Below are 20,660 nucleotides of genomic sequence, written 5' to 3'. Positions count from 1 at the left end.
AGAATGATTTATTTCAACTTTTATTTCTTTCATCACATTCCCAGTGGGTCAGAAGTTTACATACATGTCACGCCCTGACCATAGTTTGCTTTGTATGTTTTATGTTTTGGTTGGTCAGGGTGTGATCTGTGTGGGCATTCTATGTTGTATGTCTGGTTTGTATATTTCTATGTGTTTGGCCTGATATGGTTCTCAATCAGAGACAGGTGTTTTGCGTTGTCTCTGATTGGGAACCATATTTAGGTATCCTGTTTTGTATTGTGGGTTGTGGGTTATTGTCTATGTCTATACGTTGGTTGCTTGTGTCTGCACTTTCGTTATATAGCGTCACGTTCGTTTTGTTGTTTTGTAGTTTGTTTAAGTGTTCTTCATTTCTTTGTTTATTAAATTAAGTATGTATTCAAACCACGCTGCGTTTTGGTCCGATCCTTACTCCTCCTCAGACGAGGAGGGTTACGACGTTCGTGACAATACACTCAATTAGTATTTGGTAGCATTGCCTTTAAATTGTTTAACTTGGGTCAAACGTTTTGGGTAGCCTTCCACAAGCTTCCCACAAAAAGTTGGGTGAATTTTGGCCCATTCCTCCTGACAGGGCTGGTGTAACTGAGTCAGGTTTGTAGGCCTCCTTGCTCGCACATGCTTTTCCAGTTCTTCATTACAGAGACCTCCATTAACTTTAATGGGAAAACTGTGGAGTTGGGACTAGACATATTGTTAATGCATCATGGTGCTGACTAAAGAATCCTTTTGGAACTAGACATTTCAGAGCATTTTTAAGGCATGGGCCTATTCATCCCTCATTTTACATCCCCTTGAAAAAGGTAACTCCTTGCCGGAAGCATCACTTTCATGTTTGTAGCTGTCGACAGGCGCTAAAATGCTAATCAATTTGACTGGTAGTGCCGCGGCGCTGGGCGCTCTGATCTGAGATTCCTATTGATGAGTCGGAGCGTCGCTCTTCTCCGCTCGCCAGCCAACCTCTCAAGAAGGTCAGACTCCTGCAAATTTACACTCCTTAGCTGAGCCTCTTTCCTCTCTCTCACTTTCTCTTTCAGCCGTTTTCCACTCACATCCTCACTATCACGACGCATATGAAATCTGATTTTCTCCTGGTTGTGACTGGGAGGCAGTAGGAGTGGGGCTGCTGGCTGCAATAGTAGGCTACTGCTACAAACTGGACTTCCAGCATGTGGGTGGATACTGGATACACACAACATGGCAGGTTTGGATTCTGTTTAGGTGCAGTGTCAGAAGCGGTCGGGGTGTGTGGTGAGGGCTGGTTTAGACAACCTTTGATCAGCACAGAGAAATGCGTGAATGTGACACTTATCTGCACTGATCATGATCATCTGTACAACTCTGCTACTCTCCGACTGTGAATGCAGTTTGAAGGAAGTTGCTAACTAGCGCAATAATTAACTAGCGTTAGCAGAATGACTGGAAGCATGCTAGCAGATATCCATAGACTTCCAGTCATTGCGCTAAAGCAAGTTAGCATTGGCTCGCAAAACTACCTCTAACTTCCTTCATACTTGGCACAGATACATAAAAATTGTATCCATCTGACTATTGGGAAGTAGTATATTAAGTATCCCTATAAGTATCCCTTTAATGACTGTGGCCAATCGCATCAGTCAGGGAGACTGTCTGCTTTCCCCTGGACCTCTCCCTATACACCACACTAGAGAGCACCATAGACCTGATGTCTCTCCACTCAAACGGTCCAATAAGTTGAGGAAACAATGACATCGCTGTGGTCTACATGCCTACCTGTCCAGTGTGTAGTCTGCTGTCTCTCCTATGAGGTAGACTGACCTAAGACCTGACCTGTGTCAGCAGCCCGTTAGGACCCCCGGGCCTGTGTGATAATGAGATCAGAGAATTACACCAATTAAAAACAGACACACACACACAAAGACCCGCCCGTCACTGGGCAGCCCGGACAGGAGAGCCAGCCAGGCCTAAAGCTAATTGGCTGTCCGGGTTGTGACGGCCCAACATAGAGAAGAGTGGATGCCAGTCACCTCCGAGTGACCACATCAGACTAATAGTGGACAGACTGGCTATAGATCTAGGTCAAATTTAGATGCTTAGCCTAATATCAAAATGACATGCAATGCATGTATGCAAAATGATTCCTGTTAGTTATGCTAATAGTGTGTGTGTGTGTATGCAAAATGATTCCTGTTAGTTATGCTAATAGTGTGTGTGGGTTTGTGTGTGTGCATGTGTGCATTCCTGCAAATATCCCTCTGCAGTAGGCATGCAATCACTGCCATCTAGTGGTAAACAATGTGCCATTACATGAACATAATAACACATTTATAACCTTCTTAATTTCTACCAAGTCAAAATAAAAATAACCTAATGCAAATAAAAGTTGCTCTTAAAATCCCCCAATGTATAACGCCTGAAATACTTAATCTAAACAGTAGGCCTATGCACTGGGTGATGAGGGGCCAACAATACTGAACAAAAATATAAATGCAACATGCAACAATTTTTACGATTTTACTGAATGACAATTCAACTCAAATAAATAAATTAGGCCCTAATCTATGGATTTCACATGACTGGGCAGGGGTGCAGCCATAGGCCCACCCACTTGGGAGCCAGGCCCAGCCAATCAGAATGAGTTTTTCCCCACAAAAGGGATTTATTAGACAGAAATACTCCACAGTTTCATCATGTCCGGGTGGCTGGTCTCAGACGATCCCGCAGGTGAAGAAACCGGATGTGGAGGTCCTGGGCTGGCGTGGTTACATGTGGTCTGCGGTTGTGAAGCTGGATGGAGGTACTGCCAAATTCTCTAAAACGACGTTGGAGCCATTGTGCACAAAATATGAGAAATAAGATTTTGGTGCGTATGGAACATTTCTGGGATATTTTGTTTCTGCTCATGAAACATGGGACCCAACAACACCTTGAGAGCAACAACACTTTACATGTTGCGTTTATATTTTTGTTCAGTATAATAGTCCTTTAGGTCAGGGTTTCCCAAACACAGCTGATTAAAATATTCAAAGCTTGATGATGAGTTGGTTATTTGAATCAGCTGTGTAGTGCTAGGGCAAAAAACTAAATGTGCACGGGGTGGCCCAGGACCGAGTTTTGGAAACCCTGCTTCAGGCCATGCTAGCCTATATTATGACTGGCAGTGTATGAGTATATGACAACCTCTTCAGCTGCTGCATTACATTACTGGAGCAGTTAAGGAATGTCTACAACCAAAAGAGCCATTGACAAACTAACTCATTCGCATGTCCATTAAGTGACGGTTGGTTGGCAAGGCCTGTAAGACATGGTTTTGAAGCTAACACAAGAGAGTTAGGCTTTAGAAGATAATTTCTGCTCTATTTGTATCCATCAGACATCTTTTCCCCAAGGGAAGGCAGACAGTCCATTCCCCTGCTAGTGAGGTTGAAACATACTTTCTCTCTCGCTTCTCATCCGTTCCGCTTGTGAGGGGACATTAATTGCACACCCCACATGCATATTAAAACAGCTCGGTTAAAAAGCCTGTCAAAACGCACTCACAAAAATATGAATGCATGAACGAAAGACAGAAAGCAGCATGTTGCCCTCTTCCTCCCTTTTCAAATATTGCCTTTCCCCTTCAAGAACTAATGAGCCATTTGGATTGTTCAGTATTTGGCTGTGAACTGTTATTTTGGATGAAGGCATATGGTGAAGTGGCATTGGCAGCCCATGGATATGTGATGGACATTTTTATGTTTGTGCTTTTCTACTTACCCATTTCTATGTTCTATGTTTGTGCTTTCTATAAACCAATTTCTGTGTTCATGCAAGTGACTGATTGAATGAATCCTCACTATCAGTATCTGCAATTTGGCAGTATGCCCAGAATCTTGTTTAGAGAAAGGGATATCTCAGTTTCAAGGTCTCAGCTTGGAGAGAAAAAGCATCCTGAGGTATTGATCTGTCACATGCACGACCCAGTATTGGCCATCACATAAATGAAGCAAACATTAATTATGAATGATGAATAAGCTAAATCATTCAGTATATAAGGAAAACTAACGTGACTGCCACGTTAGAGCTCCTAACAGACGTTCATTTTGATGCATTGAGTTTGTTGGAACCTCTCCAGCACCCTGACAATAAACAATGATTCATTTAAGATTGACTGAGTGTCCCTAGTGGTAATTGTCAATAGAGGACAATTTGGTGTCACGAAAAGGATTATTGATTCTGCCTGCGGAGCTTTCCAGCGGGGGTTTGCGAGGAATACCGGTGGCACATTTTATGAAGCATGAGGGAAATTCCTGTCTGAAAAAAATCACGACGAGGACCCGCCCAGACCAGACCCTTACTGTGAGCTGCCCAGGAGGAGACACATCATCCACAAACAAAAGAGGGACATGTCTTCTGAATATCAGTATATCAATTTAAATGAATCTGTATAAAAAATGTAAAAAAAATATTAAACATTTAATCAAAGCAAGTAGAGAGAAGACTATTCACTAGTTTTATGAGAAGACTAGAGTGAGAGCGTAATGGTACCATGGAAAGCCCTGCTGACAGCTGTCTGTAGGAATTTAGAAGAAATGTCTGTGGTCTGCAGCCACTACAAATAACACAAGGTATTTTCTAATATGGGGTGTTATATGTGTAGGACGTACCGGCAAAAGAACCGTTGAAGATACATATGGTGCATAGCAAGTAACGACAAGAGAATCGTTGAAGATGCACATGGGTAATAAAGGAGATTACCGAGTGTGTTTGGGAATAGTACTAAGTGAATGTGGATGTGAAAATTGTGCGATTGAGATATGGGATGTTAAGCTGATTGAAATTTGGATAATGAGCTGATTGATATTTGGATAACAAGAGCTGATTGGAAAAAATTAAGAGGATTGAAATTAGGATATTAAACTGATTGAAATTTGGATGATAAGAGGTTTGAAATTTAGCTATTAAGTATTGAGTGAATGAGAGCTGTCAGGGGACTAGCTCCGATGTGAATATGGACTGAATGTGAGCGGAGTTTTCCAGTTCTGTGTGAGCTGATCTATAACGTTATCTATGTAATCTAGAGGATAACATGTCTCAGAAATCTAATTTGAGATGACATCCTCTGAGACATGTTTTGATTAGTAATGAGGATAACATGTTTAAATTGCATGTTTCGTTAGTAACGAGGATAACATATCTCTGAGGGTAACATTATTCATTTTTTGTGATTACATGAGGATAACATGTCTCATCAGTGGAGTTTGATATATAACGTTATTATGTATGTGAGATATGAAAGGAGAGAGAACCATTTCCGAATATGCTGTTAAATAGAACTAGTATAAATATCTGAACCCCTGTATGAAGGGAACACTAGTCTAAAGGAGGAATTTGTGATAACACAAATGTATAATGGGTTACTAGAGATAAAGTAACATAATATTGAGTATAATGGGTTACTAGAGATCTGATGAAGTAACAATAGAAAAAATACAAAATAATATACAACTTGTACACCCACACGTAGACGTACTTAAGTGGTGTAAATAGTATTCTGAGCAATGTTCAGAGTGGTCCCTTTATGGATCATTTGAGGTATGATAAGGTTAAAGCATTGTACAGGACTTGACTTACCCCTAACCAATAAAACTATAAACGCTTATGAGATTTCTTCCACCCTGGTAATACATTTTGAAATAAACCCCATACTCTGTTAAATAGAACAAATAATTTTCAGTATTCACCTACTCAACTGTTTAACTTGCTAGGTAGAGACTTATTATGGACAGAGCATGCCATCTACAGGGGACTGATAGACAGTGCCAGCTCAGTTAATACATATTGATCCCTCCAACGCATTACATATGAATCTTAAAATAATAAACATTTAATAAATATTGAAGCAGAAAGTGAATATCCAACAGACATTTTAAATAAATATAGAGTAACTTTGAAGGTATACTAAGATGAAAACAATGCCTTCCAATATAGAGAAAGTTATCATGTTTGATTTGTTTTGAACCTTGCAATAGGGGGAAAAGCAGAATGTTGTTCGAGAGTGATCCATGTGTATTAGTAGTTGTAGATTGAGAAGGTCTTTCTATTGGGAAGAAGGGAGTTGAAGGAAAAATATATGGAGACTATTGAAAGTAACAAAGTGAATTGGCTTGCAGATAGCACTCTAATAATGCAATATCTTAGTAATTTGATTGAGCATTGGGACTGATATTAAATTAGAAGCAGCTCCCTCTTAATGACATACGAGTTACCTAAACAACTTCGACAAATGTCAACTGGTGTAGCAAAACTGATTAAAGATCACTTTAATGGTCAATTGCACACAAGGTCTAACCGAAAAGACACACATACACTACATGACCAAAAGTATGTGGACACCAGCTCGTCGAACATCTCATTCTAAAATCATGGGCATTAATATGGAGTTGGTTCCCCCCTATTTTGATATAACAGCCTCCACTCTTCTGGGAAGGCTTTCCACTAGATGTTGGAACATTACTTCCATTTAGCCACAAGAGCATTAGTGACGTCAGGCACTGATGTTGGCCGATTAGGCCTGGCTCGCAGTCGGCATTCCAATTCATCCCAAAGGTGTTTGATGGGGTTGACGTCAGGGGTCTGTGCAGGACAGTCAAGTTCTTCCACACCGATCTCGACAAACCATTTCTGTAGACCTCGCTTTGTGCACGGGGCATTGTCATGCTGAAAAGGGCCTTCCCCTAACTGTTGCCACAAAGCTGGAAGCACAGAATCGACTAGAATGTCCTTGTATGCTGTAGCGTTCAGATTTCCCTTCACTGGAACTAAGGGGCCTCGCCCGAACCATGAAAATCAGCCCCAGACCATTATTCTACCTCAACCAAACTTTACAATTGGCACTACGCATTCGGGCAGGTAGCGTTCCCCTGGCATCCGCCAAACCCAGATTTGTCAGTGTGATTAATCCCTCCAGAGAACACGTTTCCACTGCTCCAGAGTCCAATGGCGGTGAGCGTTACACCACTCAAGCTGACGCTTGGCATTGCACATGGTGATCTTAGGCTTGTGTGCGGCTGCTTGGCCATGGAAACCCATTTCATTAAGCTTTTTTATATTTTTTTTATTTTTTTAACATAGGTTTAAGAGAGGTGCGGGGGGGCTGCCACACTGGGCACACGGGAGCTGCCCCAATCCCTTTACATAGTAGCCTAGACGGATTGAGCTCATATGCACTCTCATTGTACCAAAACACTATTTTGCCATATGGTATTTGGGAGGGCCTAGTCACACAATGATGCTGAGTCTCAGATTTTTTTTAAACCATTGATTGCAAAGTGAAACAATCCATACAACTCTACGCACAAGGACTACTGTTAACAATTTCCAAGTTTGTGTTAAGGTTTTTCAAAACCACTGTTAACGCGCAATTGAACCGAAAGACCAAACTTCTTTGGTTGAAAACGGCCCTGGCAGCATCAATATGTATCAAACATTTATTCTCGTGTCAAAATTGACCATAGAAAAAAGTCAGTAACGTACAAAAACTGAGATTTGTGAAATGTAAGGAATCTAGTATGTAACAGCTTTTTTGGGGTTGGGTTTATTTCAATGCTGTTCACATGCCCACAGCACCCAAGTAATCATCAAGTCGGAGCGCAGCTGCACGACTAAGGTACATATTAACTGCATGCGAACAGATCATAATGCCCACTAAACACCTAGCACCTTTGGATATCCCTATGGGGCTAGTTAGGGACCATCAGTAAATTAGACCTACAAATATATATATATATATATTTGGCTTACACGAGGTACATGGGGGGCATTTCCATCTAAAAAGGACCCATGAGGGCCTTCCGGGTGGCGCAGTGGTCTAGGGCACTGCATCGCAGTGCTAACTGCGCCACCAGAGTCTCTGGGTTCGCGCCCAGGCTCTGTCGCAGCCGGCCGCGACCGGGAGGTCCGTGGGGCGACGCACAATTGGCATAGCGTCGTCCGGGTTAGGGAGGGTTTGGCCGGTAGGGATATCCTTGTCTCATCGCGCTCCAGCGACTCCTGTGGCGGGCCGGGCGCAGTGCGAGCTAACCAAGGGGGCCAGGTACACGGTGTTTCCTCCGACACATTGGTGCGGCTGGCTTCCGGGTTGGAGGCGCGCTGTGTTAAGAAGCAGTGCGGCTTGGTTGGGTTGTGCTTCGGAGGACGCATGGCTTTCGACCTTCGACCTTGTAGCGATGAGACAAGACAGTAATTACTAGCGATTGGATACCACGAAAATTGGGGAGAAAATGGGATAAAAATAAAAAATAAAAAAAAAGGACCCATGAGCACCAATATGTGAAGTTCATAGGAGAATGTCAAATTGGGGCTCAAACAAAAGCTAAGGGTATATCTTTGAGAAATTAAGGAATATGTACATTTTTAAACCATTTTCCATTATAAATGTTTTGAATAAGCAAAGGCTTTGATTTCTGGAAAAGGGGAATTTGACATCTACCTCTCTCCAGGTAATGTCACTTCTCCAGGTAATGTCACTTCTCCGGGCTCTTACTGAGTACGTTTACATGCACAGTAATAATTTGATATTAAACTTATTATGGCAGTAGGGCACATTATACAATAGTTATGTAAACACCTTACTCGGCTTATCTTAAATCAGTGCACGGTCAAAATCGAAGTAAGCATATGCTGATTAAAACACCTGGTTTTCTGAGAAATGGTTCAAATTATTAGGACATGTAAACACCTTAAATCAGCATTCTAGCAGTGTATTTGATGTGCTAGGACCAGTTGAAAGAGCCTCCTTTAGCGCAAGTGTAGTGAGTTCGGAACAACTGAATGTATGCATCTTAGAAGTAGTTTTCACATAAACTTTATATGTCCGAACAATGTTCATCAGGTAGCTTGATTTCAGATGTGTTCATGTAAACAGGATTATTAGGAAAATCATTCTTCTTGCAAAGCATGTAAATGTTTTAAATCAAAAATCAATCTATTATATTACATCTGACTATCCACAATAATCGCATTATTGTGTGCACGTAACTATACTCATTGACACCTACCAACAACCCTCTTTCTATTTACTGTAACAAGCATCCTCACCGACTAAGCACTGACCGACAACAAATGTCCATGGATGTTGAAAAGTAGTTGACATTTGGTCAGTCCGCCCTGGCCAAACCAAATCTAAACCAATCATAGACGTCGCTGTTTCACAAGTTTGGATAGCACAGTAGAGAGCAGTACAGTACACTAGAGTACTGGTATCTGGTATTTTTTAAGTAAAGAAACTAGAGAAAAATAGAGTACAGTCCAGTACATTAGAGTTCAGTACAGTAGAGCACTGGTATTTTTTTTTTTTTTTACTAGGATCACCATTAGCCGTTGCGAAAGCAGCAGCTACTCTTCCTGGGGTCCACACAAAACATGACGATACAGAACATTAATAGACAAGAACAGCTCAAAGACAGAACTACATCGATTTGAAAATGTTGCACAGCCTACATGTCAGTACATACACACAAAATATCTAGGTAAAATAGGGAAGAGAGGTGAGGTGTTGCTTCGTTTGTTTTTTAAAGCCAGGTTTGCTGTTCACTTGAGAAATCAGAGATGGAAAGGAGTTCCATGCAATCATGGCTCAATATAATACTGTAGGTTTTCTTCCATTTGATCTGAATTTGTGGACTGTAAAAAGACTCCTTGTGGCATGTCTGGTGGGTTAAGTGTGAGTGTGTCAGAGCTTAGTGTAAGTTGGCTATGCAAACAGTCTCTCCTCTACCTTTAGCCAAGAGAGACTGGCTTTGTATGGACTCTTACACACTATTTTAGACCCTGCCTTTGGAACTTTGGCTTTTCGAGATATGGCCACTAAAATATTATCAGTACATCCAATGGGTATGGATACAGCTTTAGAGCAGAGTTCTGAAGCATTGGTCAAAAAGTTAAATACACATGGATGATATAGTTCCTGTACTGTTTGTAAACCCACTGGCAGCATGATTAATAACCTGAACCAGATTACAGGCACTGGTTACAGTGAGCAGCATCCAATTGAGTGGCTCAGACAAGCGTCGGATGTGGCAGGGCTTGCAAACTATTACAGACTACAAAGGGAAGCACAGCCGAGCTGCCCAGAGACACAAACCTACCAGATGAGCTAAATTACTTCTTTGCTCGCTTTGAGGAAAGTAACACTGAAACATGCATGAGAGCACCAGCTGTTCCGGACGACTTCGTAATCACACTCTCCGTAGCCGATGTGAGTGAAACCTTTAAACAGGTCAACATTCACAAGGCTGCAGGGCCAGACGGATTACCAGGACGTGTAGTCAGAGCATGTGCTGACCAACTGGCAAGTGTCTTCACTGACATTTTCAACCTCTCCCTGACTGAGTCTGGATTACCAAAATGTTTCAAGCAGACCACCAAAGTCCCTGTACCAAGAACACTAAGGTAACCTACATAAATGACTACTGACCCATAGCGGTCATGGCTCACATTAACACCATTATCCCAGAAACCCTAGACCCACTCCAATTTGCATACTGCCCCAACACTGCCCTTTCCCACCCGGACAAAAGGAACACCTATGTGAGAATGCTATTCATTGACGACAGCTCAGCGTTCAACACCATAGCGCCCTAAAATTTCTCAAAGCTCATCACTAATCTAAGGACCCTGGGACTAAAAACCTCCCTCTGCAACTGGATCCTGGACTTCCTGATGGGCCGGCCCCAAGTGGTAAGGGTAGGGTACAACACATCTGCCACGCTGATCCTCAACACGAGGGCCGTCAGGGGTGCGTGCTCAGTACCCTCCTGTACTCCCTGTTCACTCATGACTGCATGGCCAGGCACGACCCCAACACCATCATCAAGTTTGCCGATGACAGTGGTAGGCCTGATCACCGACAACGATGAGACAGCCTATAGGGAGGTGGTCAGAGACCTGGTCGTGTGGTGCCAGGACAACAACCTCTCCCTCAACGTGATCAAGACAAAGGAGATGATTGTGGACTACAGGAAAAGGAGGACCAAGCACGCCCCCATTCTCATCGACGGGGCTGTAGTGGAACAGGTTGAGAGCTTCAAGTTCCTTGGTGTCCACATCACCAACAAACTATCATGGTCCAAACATACTAAGACAGTCGTGAAGAGGGCACGACAAACCTATTACCCCTCAGGAAACTGAAAAGATTTGGCATGAGTCCTCAGATCCTCAAAAGGCTCTACAGCTGCACCATCGAGAACATCCTGACTGGTCGCATCACTGCCTGGTATGGCAACTGCTCGGCCTCCGACCTCAGTAGTGAATGGCGGGTAAGTGTGTACGGCCCAGTACATCACTTGCGCAAAGCTTCCTGCCATCCAGGGCCTCTATATCAGGCGTGTCAGAGAAAGGCCCTAAAAGACTCCAGGCACCCTAGTCATAGACTTCTCTCTGCTACCGTATGGCAAGCAGTACCGGATCGCCAAGTGGAGGTCCAAAAGGCTTCTTAACAGCTTCTACACCCAAGCCATAAGACTCCTGAACAGCTAATCAAAGGGCTACCCAGATCCCTCTTTTATGCTGCTGCTACTCTGTTTATTATCTATGCATAGTCACTTTAACTCTACCTACATGTACAGTTGAAGTCGTAAGTTTACATACACTTAGGTTGGAGTTATTAAAACTCGTTTTTCAACCACTCCACAAATTTCTTCTCCAACAATTGTTCACAGATTATTTCACTGTATCACAATTCCAGTGGGTCAGAAGTGTACATACACTAAGATGACTGTGCCTTTAAACAGCTTGGAAAATTCCAGAAAATGATTTAATGGCTTTAGAAGCTTCTGATAAATGATGTCAATTAGCCTGAGTCAATTGGCGGTATACCTGTGGATGTATTTCAAGGACTACCTTCAAACTCACTGCCTCTTTGCTTGACATTATGGGAAAATCAAAAGTAAATCAGCCAAGACCGCAGAAGAAAACCTCCACAAGTCTGTTTCATCCTTGGGAGCAATTTCAAAACGCCTGAAGGTACCACGTTCATCTGTACAAACAATAGTACGCAAGTATAAACACCATGGACCACACAGCTGTCATACCGCTCAGGAAGGAGATGCGTTCTGTCTTCTAGAGATGAACGTACTTTGGTGTGAAAAGTGCAAATGAATCCCAGAACAACAGCAAAGGACCTTGTGAAGATGCTGGAGGAAACAGGTATAAAAGTATCTATATCCACATTAAAACAAGTCCTATATCGACATAACCTGAAAGGCCGCTCAGCTAGGAAGAAGCCATTGCTCCAAAACCCCCATAAAAAAAGCCAGACTACGGTTTGCAACTGCACATGGGGACAAAGATCGTACTTTTTGGAGAAATGTCCTCTGGTCTGATGAAATAATAATAGAACTATTTGGCCATAATGACCATCATTATGTTTGGAGGAAAAAGGGGTTTGCAAGCCGAAGAACACCATCCCAACCGTGAAGCACGGGGTGGCAGCATCATGTTGTGGGGGTGCTTTGCTGCAGGAGGGACTGGTGCACTTCACAAAATAGATGGCATCATGAGGCAGGACAATTATGTGGATATATTGAAGCAACATCACAAGAGATCAGTCAGGAAGTTAAAGCTTGGTCGCAAATGGGTCTTCCAAACGGACAATGACCCCAAGCAAACTTCCAAAGTTGTGGCAGAATGGCTTAAGGACAACAAAGTCAAAGTCGAGGTATTGGAGTGGCCATTAAAAAGCCCTGACCTCAATCCTATAGAACATTTATGGGCAGAACTGAAAAAGTGTGTGCAAGCAAGGAGGCCTTCAAACCTGACTCAGTTACACCAGCTCTGTCAGGAGGGATGGGCCAATATTCACCCAACTTATTGTGGGAAGCTTGTGGAAGGCTACCCGAAACGTTTGACCCAAGTTAAACAATTTAAAGGCAATGCTACCAAATACTAATTGAGTGTATGTAAACTTCTGACCCACTGGGAATGTGATGAAAGATATAAAAGCTTAAATAAATAATTCTCTCTACTATTATTCTGACATTTCACCTTCTTAAAATAAAGTGGTGATCCTAACTGACCTAAAATGGGGAATATTTACTTGGATTAAATGTCAGGAATTGCAAAAAACTGAGTTTAAATGTATTTGGCAACGTTTGTATGTACCGACTTCAACTGTAAGTATTGTGATAATATCGTATTGTGAGGTCCTGGCAATTCCCAGCCTTAGTGGCTGCGTGACATCGGTAAAGACTGGGGGGGTTTCAGGATAAAAAGAAACAGCATGGAGCTAAGCACAGGCAAAATCCTAGAAGAAAACTTGCTTTACACCAGATACTGGGAGAAGAATTCAACTTTCAGCAGGACAAAAACCTACAACACAAGGCCAAATATACACTGGTGTTGCTTACCAAGAAGACAGTGAATGTTTGAGTGGCCAAGTTAGTTTTGACATAAATCTGCTTGAAAATCTATGGCAAGACTTGATCTGTCTAGCCATGATCCCCAACACCTTGACAGAGCTTGAAGAATTTTGAAAATATTTTTTAAAAATGAGCAAATATTGAACAATCCAGGTGTGCAAAGCTCTGAGAGACTTACCCAAGAAGACTCACAGCGGTAATCGCTGCCAAAAGTGTTCCTAACATGTACTGACTTAGGTGGGTGAATGCTTATCTAACAAAGGTATGTGTTATTTTTCTTCCACTTTGACAGTGTTTTGTGTAGATGAACAACAAAGAATGTACAGTGGAAAGAAAAAGTATGTGAACCCTTTAGAATTACCTGGATTTCTGCATAAATTGGTCATAAAATTTTATCTGATCTTCATCTAAGTCACAACAGACAAACACAGTCAGCTTAAACTAATAACAAACCATTATAATTTGTCATCTCTTTATTGAACACACCGTGTAAACATTCACAGTGCAGGTTGGAAAAGTACGTGAACCCTTGGATTTAATAACAGGTTGACCCTCCTTTGGCAGCAATAACCTCAACCCAACATTTTCTGTAGTTGCAGATCAGACCTGCACAACGGTCAGGAGGAATTTGACCATTCCTCTTTACAAAACTGTTTCAGTTCCACAATATTCTTGGGATGTCTTGTGTGAACCGCTCGAGGTCATGCCACAGCATCTCAAATCAGGTTGAGGTCAAGATTGACTGGGCCAATCCAGAAAGCGTATTTTCTTCTGTTCAAGCCATTCTGTTGTTGATTTACTTCTGTCTTTTGGGTTGTTGTCCTGTTGCGCTTCATTTGGCAGACAGCCTTACATTCTCCTGCAAAATGTCTTGATAAACTTGGGGATTCATTTTCCCATCAATGATAGCAAGCTGTCTAGGCCCTGAGGTAGCAAAGCAGCCCCAAACCATGATGCTCCCTCCACCATAGTTTACAGTTGGGATGAGGTTTTGATGTTGGTGTGCTGTACCTATTTTCTCCACACATAGTGTTGTGTGTTCCTTCCAAACAACTCAACTGTAGTTTCATCTGTCCACATAATATTTTGCCAGTAGCGCTGTGGAACATCCAGGTGCTCTTTTGCAAACTTCAGACATACAGCAATGTTTTTTTTGGGACAGTAGTGACTTCTTCCATGGTGTCCTCCCATGAACACCCTTCTTGTTTAGTGTTTTACGTATCATAGACTCATCAACAGAGATGTTAGCATCTTCCAGAAATTTCTGTAAGTCTTCAGCTGACACTAGGATTCTTATTAACCTCATTGAGCATTCTGCGCTGTGCTCTTGCAGTCATCTTTGCAGGACGGCCACTCTTAGGGAGAGTAGCAACAGTGCTGAAATTTCTCGATTTATAGACAAATTGTTTTACCGTGGAATAGGGATGCACATTTTGCGGAATGTTCAGAGGTGGAAACTTTCCGTGGGAATTAAACAGGAATATATGGGATTTAATATTAATACCATTGAAAATGTAGTTGTTTTTTGCATTGGATATATTTACCATATTATATGGAGACAGAAAAATAAACCTTTTACCTTATCATAAGTAGACATAATTGCAAATTATTAAATCATTCCAATAGAAAAAAAAAAAAAGATTTAGTTACGAATTGAACTTCAATTAAATTAGTTGAATCGTAACAAGGGATGATTTCACTGAACAACAAAAGAGAATATTGAATGATCCATCGCATCTCCAAAAAACATTTTCAACATACAACTGTAAAATTATGTAAAAAGTTTTGGTTGTCTTCCTCTCAGGGTTCCATGTCTTCTCCCTGGACCTCCTCAATGTCCACCTCTTGAACATCAGACTCCGAGGCCTCATCTTCACTGTCACTTTCCAACCTCGTTGAGCATGGCTCATTGTCAGTTTCTAAGCCTCAAATTTGCCCGGATGGCCACCAATTTTTCAACCCTTGTATTGGTCAACCTGTAGCGTGCTTTGGTGTGTGTGTTCCCAAAGAAGGACCAGTTGCACTCTGAGGTGGCTGATGTTGGTGGGATTTGGAAGATGGAGGCAACAGGGGAAAGAGCCTCAGATCCACAAAGTCCCTTCCCCCAGGTGGCTGATGAGATCTGTTGGCACTACTGCCATATTACATCTCCATGCCAAAGCCCTTGCTTGGTAGTGTACTTCACCAGACTAAGAAGACAAGAACCTTGTCCTCATCCAGGCCAAGGTAGACACGGTAGTGATGACACCATAGGCCTTGTTGATCTCTGCACCAGACAGGATGCTCTTCCCAGCATACTTGGAGTCGAACATGTACGCTGTGGCATGTATGGGCTTCAGGCAGAATTCTTCATGCTTTATGATGTATTTCAGAACTGCAATTTCCTCTGCTTGGAGCAACAGTGAAGTAGACAGGGCAGTACAGATTTCTTCTCTAATATCTGCAAGCAGAGTCTGAACATCAGACATGATGGCATTGTCTCCCTCAATCCATGCAATGGCTACTGCTATAGGTTTCAGGAGTTTCATGCTGCTTACTACTCTCTCCCAAAATACATCATCCAGGAGGATCCTTTTGATGGGGCTGTCCATATCGGCAGACTGTGATATGGCCATTTCTTGGAGAGAGACTACTTCCCCTCAAGGACACTGTCAAACATGATGACAACACCACCCCAACGGGTGTTGCTAAGCAGCTTCAATGTGGTGCTCTTATTCTTCTCACTGTGCTTGGTGAGGTAGATTGCTTCTATAACTTGATGACCCTTCACATACCTAACCATTTCCTTGGCTCACTTGTAGTGTATCCATTGTTTTCAATGTCATGATGTCCTTGAGGAGCAGATTCAATGCATGAGCAGCACAGCCAATGGGTGTGATGTGAGTGTAGGACTCCTCCACTTTAGACTAAGCAGCCTTCATGTTTGCAGCATTGTCTGTCACCAGTGCAAATACCTTCTGCGGTCCAAGGTCATTGATGACTGCCTTCAGCTCATCTGGAATGTAGAGACCGGTGTGTGTTGTCCCTTGTGTGCTCTTGTAGAATACTGGTTGAGGGGTGGAGATGATGTAGTTCATTAGTCCTTGCCCACGAACATTCAACCACTCATCTGAGATGATTGCAATACATTCTGCTTTCTCTATGATTTGCTTGACCTTCTCTTGAACTCTGTTGAACTCTGCATCCAGAAAATGCGTAGAATGAGTAGAAGCATGTCTGGTTCGAGGGATGTATGCTGGGCAAATAACATTCAGAAATCTCTTCCAAGACACATTGCCTGTGAGCATCAGAGGTGAACCAGTTGCATACACAGCTCGAGTAAGAGGAGGATTCCAGGAGGACCATGAGCTGTTGCTATAGATAAGGTGTCTGATTCATAATTTTCACCTCGAATAGAAGTAGAGGGATTTTTGTCAGGAGGTTGCTTGTTGTGAGTGCTGAGGGAACTTTATGCACTAGGCCAGATGATTCTGAATCTTTGTTGCATTCTTCACATATGATTTAGCACAGTATTTGCAAATGTACACAGCTTTTCCTTCTACATTAGCTGCAGTGAAATGTATCCACACAGATCGTGCCCGTTGGCACTTTCCTGTAAAGATTTAAAAAATTATGAGTAAAAAATAAATAAATAACATTCCATGTACAGATAAATAGTTAAGCAGTTAGATTAAACAAATCCTTTGTAAGATAAATGGTTTTAAAATGAAATATGTATGGAAACAAGTGAATTAACATTCCAGTTAGCAGGCTGAAGCAAGCTAAAACCCACACGGTAGCAAAAACTAACTAGCAGAAATTGGTAACAAGTTAGAAATGATTTAAACACACTTTGCTGTAGGCTACTATTTACTAGTTAACAAAAAAATAATGTACGTCATATAAAATATATTCACCCCACCCAGTATTGTAATCAAAACTTACCAGAAAGCATGTAGTCCTTGGCTCAGACAGTGTAATAATGTGGCCTCAATAGCATCTTATTAGTGTGCAAGATCTTGAGAATCAGCTGTACATGTGAAGGAAAAATGCACTGTGCATGCAGAGGGTTGCAATTCCATTGAATTGAGGATAGTTGAACTAAAATATACCACAAGACCTAGAATTGCCTTGTGTTTCCCACAAAAAAGGTTAACTGTTATAAGCTAACTTTCTGGAAATTTACCGGAAAGTTTACGACCCTTTGCAACTCTACTGTGGCCTGACTTACAGAGATACTTTTGTAACCCTTTCCAGCTTTATGCAGGACAACAATTCTTAATCTTAGGTCTTCTGAGATCTCTTTTGTTGAAGGCATGGTCCATGTCAGGCAATGATTCTTCTGAATAGCAAACTCAAATTTTGTGAGTGTTTTTTAATGGGGCAGGGCAGCTCTAACCAAAATCTCCAATCTCGTCTCATTGATTCGACTCCAGGTTAGTTGACCCCTGACTCCAATTAGCTTTTGGAAAAGTCATTATCCCGGGGGTTCACATAATTTAAACATTCACAGTGTAGGATGGAAAAAGTATGTATTCAATATAGACAAGACAAGTACAAAAATGTATGTGTTATTAGTTAAGCACACTGTGTTTGTCTATTGTTGTGACTGTAAGAATATGTTGAAGATAAATACACAACGCAGAGACAGAGTACGAGAGGTCAAGAACTAACGATCAATGGAAAGTGTTTTTTCTGAAATAGGATACTTGTTACTTGGCCATTGGCTAGTTTTATTGCAAGGAATTCTAATTGGTCAACCACAGGCTAGGGCTGGGTTATAAAACTACACGCTGTCCCTTTGTTCTGTGGAGAGAACCACAGTAGAGAACACTGGAGAGCATCACTGAGGAGAGGGGAGAATGACCATCTACCTCCCCGTATGATTTGTCCTCTTTGAATAAACCTATTTTCCTCCCCCTGATTTCCTTTGGAGTTTGTGTTATTGAATAATAACATAAATTGCTAACATGACTTCGATGAAGATCAGATCAAATGTATGCAGCAATCCAGGTAATTCCAAAAGGGTTCACATACTTTTTCTTGCCACTGCACAATAATTAAATTCACTTCAAATCGCACTTCGTAACGCAACAACATTTGGAAAATCCAAGGGGGTTGAATAGGCTACTTATGATACTCACTGTATACTTTAATTTCTAAAAGATATACTAATCTTTCATTTGACACCCAATTTGACATGCTCCTATGAACTTCACATGTTGCTGGGCATTCCCATGTGCTCATGGGAATGCCCAGCACTCAAACGTCAGCGGCTGACAAAACACAATATCACTATCCAAACAGCTCATCTCTCTGCTACACCAGCAGCACAAAGCAATTCCCAAACCACAATATATGCAACAAAACCCACCCAAACACCATAATTTTATGCCTACACTGGGCCGTGTGCATCTCAGGTACAGGGTTGTCTTGCAGGAATTTCACATCACAAATGTATCAATCTTTTGCATCTGTAGCCATCTGCTCCTTTTACCACTGGGTCACATGAGTGTATCCAGACCATCCCATTGGCAACCCAGCCTGGGTATCATTAGTTGAGATCTCAGTAAACATCTAGCTCTAACAGGCAGCTGTTGTGTGGCTGCCACATCTTTTTGACTAAACACCTGAGCTCATGTGAGGAGTGAAGGAATGAGAAACTTACAGCTGAATGGTGATCTATTTATAGGTGGTGCTTTACAGTGCAGGTATACTGAAAAGAGAAACAAGGACATTGTTACGGAGTCTAGTTGATAGGTAATCGACGAGCTGGACTGTTCCCCAGACTCCACGCGTAGGGATTTGTACAATGCTTAACAAGGCTATTGAACTTGACATTGGTGTCTGTCTTTATTCCTTTATCCAACCTATCATACTGAAACAGACATGACCAAGGATACTCCACAAACTATTGCTCTGTAAAGTCACTAAAACAGACACTGGCCTGGACTAGTTACTACCCTCAAGCCAGTTTCTTCTCACAGCCAATGTGTCAGAATAAATTACCCTCAAGCTCTATAAGAGAGTGAACAGAATTGCATTCATACTGCAGTCAGGTTTAGTACTAGACTATATTTAGCATAATGGCATAAACTCAGTTTTTTTCATCTGACTCCTGGGAGGATTTGCCCATGTTTTAGTCAGTTGCATGCTAATGCCAAAGTAAACTGGAACTACAGAAGGGGGAAATCATCAGCTGTGCAACGTGGCATTGGACAGCTGACTTTATTCATGCTCCCAAATCAGAATTCCATTCAGCTCTCTTGATTCAAGCTTTGTTCCTTTGAAAAGAGCTGAGAAATACATCTGGAAGTGAAGACAGTTTGATTATTCTCTCACACGTCAGCATGCCGTTCATAAGGTGTCTTACCTCTGTGGAGTCATCGTAGGACACACGGATGGTATTGAGCTTTGGCCCAATACTGACAGTCTCGGTGAAGGCAACACCACAGTCTTTATAAGGTCCCTTGTGAAGTTTGTAAGCAATGGTAACGTTTTTGATAGGAGGCGACCCTGTCTTGATATTGACCCCAGTGAACAGCCCAGAGTACACAATAGCTGCCACCACTGTTACAATCAAACACAATATAAGAAACACTATCAGAGCTAAAATAATAGAGTCAGACATTGTCACCACTAACGCTGCTGCCCCTGATGCAACAACCCTTTTCCGGTGAAACGTTCCGTTCTGACAATGTCAAGCCCTATGAAGTGTAGACAGTCTCCTTGCTTGGGAAGCACGAGTTTGCGGACAGTCTACAAACCGAAACGTCATGAATCAGTTATTCGCGATATTTTTTTAAATAAAATGCATATGAATTGCTTGTGATGTAAAAGCAACTTGTTTGTATTTGTAAGATTTTTGGTGAGAAGTGAAGGTAAACGGCGGTCCCGCGATGCTGGCCGAATAGCTAAACAAGTCAACGTTCATTTCCCTAAACACGACATGCTTCCCGGACAAACCATCTAGCCTCGTATGAAGGGGTGTCCCTTTTCGATAAAGCGCGACATTTTGTTTAGCTTTAATCATAAAAAACAATTACATTACATTTGTGCATTATTGTGTAAATTATTTTTACACTATCAATTGCCTTGTTGGCTATTCCAGGTGATTTTCTTTTAAAATAGCTCGAATAAATTGGCACGAAACTATACCACAGCATCCTCTTGCACTCTATGGTGTGGAAACGGCGTATGTTCCCTGAACAAGGAGCTGGGTCCATTATTTAGTACAGTTTCACGCAATCAATCAAGCTTGTCAGACTGGAAACAAGACTAACT

General features: G+C 41.9%; 1 protein-coding gene across 1 annotated transcript in view; it reads right to left on the bottom strand.

The window, feature by feature from the left end:
• Nucleotides 1-20,317, bottom strand: part of LOC120061509 (testis-expressed protein 264 homolog) — a 148,092-nt gene extending 127,775 nt beyond the window's left edge. Inside the window, exon 1 of the mRNA XM_039011396.1 lies at nt 19,750-20,317. Coding sequence (XP_038867324.1) covers nt 19,750-20,007 — 258 coding nt within the window. The 5' untranslated portion in view covers nt 20,008-20,317. The remainder of the gene's footprint in view (nt 1-19,749) is intronic.
• Nucleotides 20,318-20,660: the final 343 nt, after the last annotated feature.

This window comes from Salvelinus namaycush, chromosome 2 (genome assembly GCF_016432855.1).
Source record: "Salvelinus namaycush isolate Seneca chromosome 2, SaNama_1.0, whole genome shotgun sequence".
NCBI lineage: Eukaryota > Metazoa > Chordata > Actinopteri > Salmoniformes > Salmonidae > Salvelinus > Salvelinus namaycush.
Note: the sequence above shows the minus strand (reverse complement) of the source record. Positions and strands in the feature narration are given on the sequence as shown.